Genomic DNA, 11,022 nt, shown 5'->3' with positions numbered 1-11,022 from the left:
CAGACAGGAAGGTTAAAACACAGGCAAATGTAAAGGTATTGTTACTGTAAGTAAATACAGCACCTAGCTACAGCCAATAAGAGTACAAAGGTCCACGCTCTGAGCTGTCTGTAGTGGGTGTACATAACACCTGTATGTGTTACTTTCTATATGAGTAATAGGTTATTTTCAAATATAAACTCATGGGTGATTAATCTCCTGGGCTATATCTAGTGATCCACACACCACAGTGCATGATGGTCCAAAAGTGGGGCGGGTATGTTGTTGAACCTTTTAAACCATCGAAAGATCTAGTTATATGTATATGTATGTATTATTGCGTAAAGAGTGGGTCAATTCTCACGCTTTTGGTTTAAAGGGGATTTAAAGGGAGGAGATGCTGCCTTCTTACACCTGTTATTGACAGATAGAAAACAGCTATAGTATTATATACTACACATTAAGTCCAATGATTATAATAACAATTATGAATATAATTAGGATTGTTAGCATAATTATTTTCTATAATTTATGTTAAATAATGTTAAATATAGTTATGTAGATAAATAACCCCCCACCCATAGTACAGTTGTGGTCAAAAGTTTACATACACTTGTAAAAAAACATAATGTTATGGCTGTCTTGAGTTTTCAATAAGTTCTACAACTCTTATTTTTCTGTGATAGAGTGATCGGAACACATACATGTTTGTCACAAAAAACAGTCATAAAATTTGGTTCTTTCATAAATTTATTATGGGTCTGCTGAAAATGTCACCAAATCTGCTGGGTCAAAAATATACATACAGCAACAAAATTTGTCAATTTTGGTGATGTAGCGAGTTGTGTCAATCAAATTAGCTTCATGTCATGGCCTCTTCACTTCTTGTAAGTGATTCTGATTGACTACAGCTGTTGACTTCTCATGAGCCCATTTAAATAGGGCTCATTTGACCCAGTGATTAGACTCAGCTACAAAAGCTACAATGGGAAAGTCAAAGGAACTCAGTGTGGATCTGAAAAAGCGAATTATTGACTTGAACAAGTCAGGGAAGTCACTTGGAGCCATTTCAAAGCAGCTACAGGTCCCAAGAGCAACTGTGCAGACAATTATACGCAAGTATAAAGTGCATGGAACAGTTGTGTCACTGCCACGATCAGGAAGAAAACGCAAGCTATCACATGCTGCCGAGAGGAGATTGGTCAGGATGGTCAAGAGTCAACCAAGAATCACCAAGAAGCAGGTCTGCAAGGATTTGGAAGCTGATGGAACACAGGTGTCAGTCTCCACAGTCAAGCGTGTTTTACATCGCCATGGACTGAGAGGCTGCCGTGCAAGAAAGAAGCCCTTGCTCCAGAAAAGGCACCTTAAGACTCGGCTGAAGTTTGCTGCTGATCACATGGACAAAGATAAAACCTTCTGGAGGAAAGTTCTCTGGTCAGACGAAACAAAAATTGAGCTGTTTGGCCACAACACCCAGCAATATGTTTGGAGGAGAAAAGGTGAGGCCTTTAATCCCAGGAACACCATGCCTACTGTCAAGCATGGTGGTGGTAGTATTATGCTCTGGGGATGTTTTGCTGCCAGTGGAACTGGTTCTTTGCAGAAAGTAAATGGGATAATGAAGAAGGAGGATTACCTCCAAATTCTGCAGGAAAACTTAAAACCATCAGCCCGAAGGTTGGGTCTTGGGCGCAGTTGGGTGTTCCAACAAGACAATGACCCAAAACACACATCAAAAGTGGTAAAGGAATGGCTAAACCAGGCTAGAATTAAGGTTTTAGAATGGCCTTCCCAAAGTCCTGACTTAAACCCCATTGAGAACATGTGGACAGTGCTAAAGAAACGGGTTCATGCAAGAAAACCATCACATTTAGCTGAACTGCACCAATTCTGTCAAGAAGAGTGGTCAAACATTCGACCTGAAGCTTGCCAGGAGCTTGTGGATGGCTACCAAAAGCGCCTAGTTGCCGTGAAAATGGCCAAGGGACATGTAACCAAATACTAATGTTGCTGTATGTATATTTTTGACCCAGCAGATTTGGTGACATTTTCAGCAGACCCATAATAAATTTATGAAAGAACCAAATTTTATGACTGTTTTTTGTGACAAACATGTATGTGTTCACTCTATCACAGAAAAATAAGAGTTGTAGAACTTATTGAAAACTCAAGACAGCCATAACATTATGTTTTTTTACAAGTGTATGTAAACTTTTGACCACAACTGTAAATGTTCTGGCCACCTTTCTGTTGCTATTAGGGACTTTTTTAATATTTTAAGCTTTTTTTTTTTTGTTTCAAAATAATGAAAAAAGGAAAAAAGACCACAGCTTAACCCTGGGACAGCCAGCATGGTAATACTTAGTAAAACCCTTAGGTTGTTATTGCTGCTGTGAATTATTGTTAGGATTATTGTTAGAACTATTGATGATGTTTTGAAGATGTTGCACCTCTTGGGAAAGTCTATTGTGAATTTTAATACATGATTAGAACAAATATCCTGCTGGAGAAACCATCTAATTTTTATTTTCAGCTTTTTTTGCAGAGTGCTGTTTGCTTTAAATTTTTGTTCTTTTTCCCATTACAGGCAAAAAGCTGTATTTGAACTTGATCAGGGTTTGTTTCCAAAATTGATTCAGATTCTTTGAAAAATTCCGACGTTAAATTTTGTGTAAATTTAGTAGTTTTTTAGACAAAAATTCTGATGTATCGCTGGAATTGACAAGTCACGTCTGAACTGGCTGTGTCAGCGTTCACGTCATCTAATCAAAACCGCAGCTGTACAGGGCTTTACACAACTAAACTCTCTGACTGCAGTTATTGAGTGTGTTTTAGCACCATAACGAATCCTTGAATTGGCTGCCAAGCTATGATAACGCAGGATTGGTGATTGTGTGAGCTAGACAGATATATTTTCTAAAGTAAGAACATTTTGGTTGGAGAAACATGTCCAAAACTTTTTGTCCTAATCTAAATTCATATAAATAGAATCTCTACATCGTTTATATTTCTTCCCAGGCTAAAACATTTAGAGATGTGGGGATGGATTCCTATCACAGGCAGAACCACCTGAACTCCAGCCCAAAAGATTTCTCTTCCTCTTCAGATTATTTAGCAATTAGAACAAGCAATTAGAACAAGGTTATGTTGTTTTTAAAGGAGAACTCCAGTGTGAAATGGACTTGGGGTGTATTGAAACATAATTACGAGCACTAACCTTTGTTAAATAGCTGACCTCCGTTTGCCAACAGCCTTCGAAATACAGACTTTTTTCCAGTTTCTCCAAACAGGTTTTAGAATGGGCGCTATAGGGGCATATTTTTGCCTCTGCAGAGAAATCACTTTTTTAAACCCCTAACAAGCTCAAAATAGTGCCGTATATCATTGGTAGAGTATGGAGAGACTTGACATTTAAAACATTAGACTTTAAGATGCAGCATCCAGAGAACTAGTGTAGTGTTATGTGATGTAAATAGACTATTTTAATAAGCTTCCTGTGCACTTTAATAACACAAAGTTCTTAATGTCTTATTTTAAATGTCTAGGCTCTCCGAATTCTACCAATGAAGTGTGGAGCTGTTTTGAGCTTTTTAGCGGTGGAAACAATTTTTTTCTCTGCAGAGGCAAAATTATACCCTTATAGCGTTTTTTCTAAAACCTGTTTGGAGAAACTGGAAAAAAAATCTGTATGTGAGTTCTCCATTAAATATCCAAAATTCTATGTAGAGTTAAAAAAGGGAGAGTTTTCCATATCATTGCTGTCCAATGAAAAGCAAGTATCTCCAAACAGCAGCTTTACAGGAGAGAGAAAAAACCTTCTAAACTTTCAATGGAAATCAATGTAAAAACAATTAATTTTAGGTCATTTATAAGTACTTCTAGAGGTCCGTTCATCACTAACTTTTGGCACAGTGTAAGAGACAGTCATAGTTTGTCTGTTTAAGTTATCTAGTAAACAAAAAATCGATAAAAAAATGGATATACTTGTTTTTCATTGGACAGCACCAATTTCCTCTGTATAGTATGACACATCAACCAGTGGTTTGTCCAGTATAGTAATATTTACAGTCTAGAATATAACCAGTCAACAATGCTCTGTTAAATAAGTAAACTCGGTCTTCACTTTTAAAGCTTTATTTAATTTCTTTTGAGAGAAACGATGAAAGAGATAGAAATTTGGAAAACAAACATATATTTTCCTTAAAATGTAAAAAATGTACAGCAATCTCCTAAGAAACATAAGAAATAGTACAGTAAGAACCACAGTAACTTGTCTTACAGACAGCCACTCATATAAGCCAGAATCTAAGTTTATATAAGCCAGTGGATTTGCTTACATTTACTAATATAAGCCAAGTCATTCACATTGTTGCCAAGTAATGTGGAACAGGTAGGAAAATAACAGTCATGAGATCTAAAAATGTTCATTACAATTACTGAAAGTCTTATGAAAACTTGGTGGGTGAAGAATGGAGGTATTGTTCCACTTTGTTTTTTTTGTTTCCTTTTCACGCCTTACACCACATTTCCTACCCACAGCTCTTATCAGCGCTGATCTTCACACACTTCAGAGTTTATACAAAATTATACAATCACAAAAATATCAATACTAAAAGACTAAGAGCTCAAGAGACACAAATACATACAAAACCAGCACCATTTACAGCTCATTTCTTCTCAGTTTATGTTTAATTACAGGATTATACATGTCTTGCTATATACTGTATACAGGGGTTGGACAATGAAAATGAAAGACCTGGTTTTAAAGCACAATAATGTATTGTCCCAACGGACAGTTCTGGTGGAAACAGGAGAGTTGAGGTGCACATTGAATTCTGCCGTGATTTGATCCGCCGTGGTTTTATGTTTTTAGGATACAATCCGGGTTAGCACCCGAACATCCCTTTCAGACAGCTTCCTCTTACAGCGTCCACAGTTAATCCTGTTGGATGTGGTTGGTCCTACTTGGTGGTATGCTGACATTACCCTGGATACCGTGGCTCTTGATGCATCACAAAGACTTGCTGTCTTGGTCACAGATGCTCCAGCAAGACGTGCACCAACAATTTGTCCTCTTTTGAACTCTGGTATGTCACCCATAATGTTGTGTGCATTGCAATATTTTGTGCTCTTACCCTGCTAATTGAATCTTCACTCTCTGCTCTTACTGGTGCAATGTGCATTTAATGAAGATTGGACACTAGGTTGCTCCAATTTACCCATGAAACCTCCCACACTAAAGTGACAACAGGTGTTTCAGTTTCATTGTACAACCCCTGTATATAGCATAGTATATAAACTTTTTTTTTATGTGATTTTCTAAAATGTGTGAATATTTGACTATTATATCAATTTTTAATAAGTCAAATATGGAATTTTGGGTTGAGGTGTTGTTACTATTTCTTCATTTCATGCAAATGTACTGTTGTATGAACATTCCACTAAATGTCCAAATAAATTAAATTCAATTTAATTCATTCTTAGTTGAATGTAAGTTGAACGTTTCTAACTTTTTACCCTAAACTTTTAAACATGTATTCTATGTGTTTGTTCACTTGCTCAATGCCCTGATCTGCAAGTCTGTATGTATGCAGCAATTTCCTGAATAGATTGTTACAAGATAACCTGCAGAGAGGTGTGTAAAATCTGTGTAAACCACTGCATACCACTGTCTCCTTCACCAGCTCATCTTGGTAATCAGTCAAACATCACAGTTTCACTATTAGGTGACAAAAACAGGAAACATTAACAGCAGTTAAGAACTAAAAATGAGACAACGCTATGAAATATATACAGCTCTGGAAAAAAAATAAGAGACCACTTAAAAATGATGAGTTCTTTGATTTTACCAAAATGAAAACCTCTGGAATATAATCAAGAGGAAGTTGGATGATCACAAGCCATCAAACTGTTTAAGCTGAACTGTTTGAATTTGTGCACCAGGAGTGTACAGCATGAAGTTATCCAAAAGCAGTGTGTAAGACTGGTGGAGGAGAACATGATGCCAAGATGCATGAAACTGATCAATGAAAATTTCTGATCAATATGAACTTGTTTTCTTCACATTATTTGAGGTCTGAAAGTAGCTCTGCATCTTTTTTGTTATTTCAGCCATTTCTTATCTTCTACAAATAAATGCTGTAAATGACAATATTTTTTATGTTCATTTAACTCAAATGTATACCTATAAAAACTGTTGCAAAAGCAGAAAAACTGATTCAGAAACTGAAGTGAAGTCATTTCTTATTTGTTTCCAAAGCTGTATGTACTGTAAATATATAAAACAGATGTCAGTTTTGCAAAATGGTTTTGTAAAAAGAGTTTGTGTTATTAACACACTCAACCAAACCACATTTATTTACACTCGTGTGTCCATGTTCATTTGGGGTGAACTATACTAAACCTTTTTTGCACCCAAGGATTTGAGGATTTGTCACGCCATGCTTGGCTTACAGTTTGACAGTCCAAGTATGTCTGCTTGCTGCTCATAAATGCTGATTAAAAGACTGATTTATTACGAACTGGGTGATTCTTCAGGTGTTGCTGCTGCTGTTTTCCGGCATGCTTTTGGAGGAAAGCGATGGAATGTAGCCCTTAAAGAGGCTCATCACCCTCTGCTTGTACGTCTTAATGGCGAAGAAGTAGATAACCGGATCCAGGCAGCAGTTGAGGTTCATCATTGACACTGTGACCTGCAGGGACATTTTGAAGGCCTTCTTCTCCTCGCAGGAAGGTTCTCGAAGAAGCCTGCGCACCATGAACTGTATGATGTTGAAATGGTAGGGTCCGAAGCACACGACGAAGCTCAGCAGGATCAGCAGGATCACGTTCTTGGCTCGCTGACTCTTTCCCGACCTGCCGGTCATTGGGTTTTCCTTGGCCATTCTCGAAAGCTTGGAGTTGATCTTGCTGTAGCAGCCCATGATGACTCCCAGGGGAACGCAGAACCCAATGGCGCAGGCGAACAGAAGCATGTAGGGCATCTTTGGAGACGCGTCCAGACTGGAGTACTCCATGCACGTGCGCTGATTTTCCCAGTCCTTCATCATGTTCCTGAAAAGCAGAGGAGACGTCTCCAAAACGATGATGGCCCAGACCAGAGCGCAGACACCACGCACAGTTTTGATTTTTCTCAGCGTCAGGCACCTGTGTGGGTGCACCATTGCCAAGTAGCGGTCGACGCTGATGCAGGTCATGAAAGCGATGCCGGCGTAGGTGTTGGCGAAGAAGATGACGGCAGTCAGTCTGCAGAGAAGGTCTCCAAAGGGCCAGTCGAATCCACGGATGTAGTAGGTGATCCTGCCAGGCAGAGCCAGGGTGAAGAGCGTGTCTGAGATGGCCAGGTTGATCAGGTACAAAGACGTGGAGTTGAACTTCTGCTTCCTCTGGCAGGTGATGTACAGGACCAGGCTGTTGCCTGAGACACTGATCACAAGTAGAGTGATGTAAAAGATGGGAAAGAGAACCTGAGCCGCGTCCTTGAACATGAACACATTGCAGGAATGATCTGAGACATTTTCTTTTGAAAAAAATGAAGAAACATTCAGAGGAGCTTGAGTTTCCATTGTCCTAAAAGATAAGAAAAAAAACGAAAAGTTGGGTTGGTCAGGTGAGCAATCAAATGGAACATCAAATGGGTTTCTTTGATTTGAAACAACTGGTGAACCAACATAATTGACTATTGTTAAGTAAATGAACTGCATCAGCAACCTAAATGTGTTGTTAAAGTTGGTCTAGAGCCATTTTTAAGGAAAACCTAAACCTTTCCCTTTGCATATTGGGCACCTGTCTGAGGAAAAATAAGTATCTCAATTTTTGACAATTTTTACTTTCCACATAAATTGAACAAACTGACCCTTAAACTTTGTCAAAAATTTTGTGAAGAAAGGAACAATATAAGATCTACAAAATGACTTTTTATATTGACTTTCACTGAAAGTTAAGAAGGTTTTATCTTTCTCCTGTAAAGTTGCTGTTTTGGAGATACATGTTTTTTTATTGGACAGCAACGATATAGACTATATGCTGGCTGAAACCAGCTGGTCACATTTGCTTTATTGCAAGCTTATATATTATGTAAAAATAAGAGAGAGATTTTTACTGGTTGAGTAAACAGTTTAAGTTAGCTAAACCAAGTATGCCTAAACCAAGAGATTAGAGATTAGAGAGCCTAATACATCATTTTTTTTATTGTTTTAGTCAAGTTTTTGAGGAAGATTTTGCATTCTGATAATTCCTTTTTTTTTGCATGAAGCACAAAATAATCAGCACTGTGTGAACAAGCACTATAAGAATGACAAATGACAAAAAAAGTTTTTTGAGATAACTAAACAATCTTAAAGCATCAAATTTTCAGTTTTAAGTGTATAATACAGTGTACAGTGTATATGGTACCAATTTATACATCAACAAGCTACAAACTTTTCTTAGTACATGCTGTTTAACTTATATTATTTAATGTGTGAATTAAAATAAGTCACTTAAAAGTCAGTATATATGGCTCAGTGTAGAAAGGTTGACTTCTAAGAAGACTTTTTTGTTTGGTCATCATACATTCTATGGATCATGCTCATTAAGGTTCTTTGGTGTGCATTAAAACAGTAGGTAAACCTTTTTCCATGGTTTCTAGAACCATTGTCATTTAAAAAAAGTGTATATAGGAGAGGGATATAAGCTTTTCTTTTAATTTTCAATGGAATCAATAAAAAAAGCGTTGATTTAAGCTCATTCTGGATTCTAATTTCTAATTGGTCCATTCATCAAGAAATCTAATTTTGAAGCAAAAACTCTTAAAAAGTAATCAGAAATTTAGATTTGACTGGTTTTTCATTGGACAGCATCAATATATACATATACTGTATGTTATATATGAAGAACAGTTTAACCATTTATGCATTAAAATGATTCATCGGAAAGTCGCTGGTCTATATAGAATGAAATACTGTATACAATTTCCTAAGAAACCTTTAAAAAACAGATTAAAAACTGAAATAATCATTCAAATTACTTACTTAATTCAATCAGTGAAGCAGATGGACCCAACAGAGCATCACCAGCTGATCCTCCCTTTGCTTTGAGTTGAAGTGAGTTGAGTGAAGTTGAGCGTTGTGAAGATATGCTGGTCTCAGTCTTGAGTTGAGTTGAGTTCAGCACAGTGACAGAAGCAAACCCCACCTTTACTTACTGAAGGTGAATGAAAAAAAAAGAAAGTAAAAGAGGCGGGGGGGGGGGTTGTTAGTGTGATTGATAGAGTGATTATGATGTATAAACAGTAAACAGTAAACAGTAAACAAAGTGTTATTCCTGCACATTAATCCCCTGATCTAAACCTGATATAAACTGAGATGGTGATTCTGGATGAGCTGGAGCTTCACATCTTGTGGGAAAAGCTGAGAAAAACTATTCAAGGTGACTCTCCCTCATGAAGACACTGAGATTAAAATAAAAATCTAAATATAAAACTGGTCATAACACATTCTGGTTTGTTTAACATTTTTTCTACAGTATAATTCAGTATGTATTCTTGTTTAGCTTTAGAATATAGTATATAGTCTTTAATATTTAATGCACATTGTAAAAAAAAGTCGGTACCACTTTAAAATAAGACTACCTTTATAAAGGGTTTATAAATGGTTTACAATTAGTTTATTAATGGTTACTTATTAGGTTGTAAATGCCTTAAAAATCATTAATAATCAGTTATAACTCATACATAGAAAAGGCAACAATGACCTGTTGTTTGTCAAATAGTGAACCCACAGCCATCTATATTGTTGCCCTTTCTACGTATGTGTGTTATAACTGATTATTAATGATTTTTAAGGCATTTACAACCAAATTAGTAACCATTAATAAACTAATTGTAAACCATTTATAAATCCTTTATAAAGGTAGTCTTATTTTAAAGTGGTACCAAAAGAATCATAAAAATAAAACACACGTCTTTTTGAATGAGAAGAGGTGTGTCCAAGCGTTTATTGGTACTGTAGATGCCTTTATATTCCTTTTATACAGAACAAAAAATCTACAAAAAAAGCTGGAAAAAATGGAATAATTCAAATTACTCACAGTTTACTCAGGCTATTAAGTAGATGGACCCATCAGAGCATCTCCAGAAGATCCTCTCTCTCTCTCTGTGTACCTTTAAAGAAGAGTGAGTGTGAGATGCTGGTGGTGTCAGTCTTTGAGTTGAGTTGTAATGAAAGAAGACCACACCACCTACTCTGCTGACTGGAGATGAACCACTAAACCTGGCACAGAGACTTTCTATCAGCTCTTCAGCTCTTTTTCTTTTTTCTCTTTTTCTCAGAATGTGCAATCGATGAAATACAGAGGAGTTGCAGATAATAGCAGTTTGAGTTCCAGTTTGATTTGGCTCATTTCTTTTGGCTGGATTAGCTTACGAAAGATAGTCATAGGGGGAGACCCTGGGTAAATGTCAGACATGCTATCGTCACAGTCATATCTGCAGCACTCACTGTTTATCTGTGAAACTAATGCCGCCAAGGTGTTACTTTAGGGGGTTTTCACACCTGTAGTTTGTTTCTTTGGTCCGAATAAGTTGATTAGTTTGTTTAGAGAGTTTGGAGAGTTTTCTCCCTCTGTTTGGTTTGTTTTCACACAGGCATAAACCTAAACTCACTGAAATATACGCACCAATAAACCACATGAGCAGGCTGTGTCCTCTGATTGGTCAGAGCTGTCTGCCGTGGGAGTAAATGTATATATATATATATATCCAAAAAAAGTTAATATGTGTTCCAGATCATATATCTGTATATCTTTAACACAAAACTGAACGCAGAAACGCTTTCAAACATAGTGTTTGGTGTTTTGTCGTGCAGCGCAGTTGTATACATAGTAAACCATAGAGTGATACGGCTGTGAAACAGTGAACGCAGCACAGACCGCGCATGTAAACAGCATGGACACAGTGTTTGTTCATAGCTGTGGTAATTAGCATTATCTGGCTAATATTTATCAGTTTAAACTGCACCTTATCAGCAGTTTAGCTCACATAAATGGACTATATTTAATAGC

General features: G+C 37.0%; 1 protein-coding gene across 1 annotated transcript; it reads right to left on the bottom strand.

Moving 5' to 3' along the window:
* Window positions 1-4,120: 4,120 nt before the first annotated feature.
* si:ch211-184m13.4 (7tmA_EBI2 domain-containing protein) lies at window positions 4,121-10,321 on the bottom strand. Its single transcript, XM_007227778.4, has 3 exons — window positions 10,051-10,321; window positions 8,994-9,165; window positions 4,121-7,551 (listed from the first exon to the last, which is right to left on the bottom strand). Exon 3 carries the CDS (start codon window positions 7,545-7,547, stop codon window positions 6,516-6,518), a length of 1,032 nt encoding a protein of 343 aa, XP_007227840.1. The 5' UTR covers window positions 7,548-7,551; window positions 8,994-9,165; window positions 10,051-10,321; the 3' UTR covers window positions 4,121-6,515.
* Window positions 10,322-11,022: the final 701 nt, after the last annotated feature.

The sequence above is a fragment of the Astyanax mexicanus genome, chromosome 11 (assembly GCF_023375975.1).
Source record: "Astyanax mexicanus isolate ESR-SI-001 chromosome 11, AstMex3_surface, whole genome shotgun sequence".
Lineage (NCBI taxonomy): Eukaryota > Metazoa > Chordata > Actinopteri > Characiformes > Acestrorhamphidae > Astyanax > Astyanax mexicanus.
The sequence above is the reverse complement of the archived record's forward strand: the minus strand, read 5'-3'. Positions and strand labels throughout refer to the sequence as shown.

Coding starts and splice junctions, on each gene's coding strand:
- si:ch211-184m13.4 (XM_007227778.4), bottom strand. CDS start 7,547: ATGGAAACTCAAGCTCCTCTGAATGTTTCTTCATTTTTTTCAAAAGAA.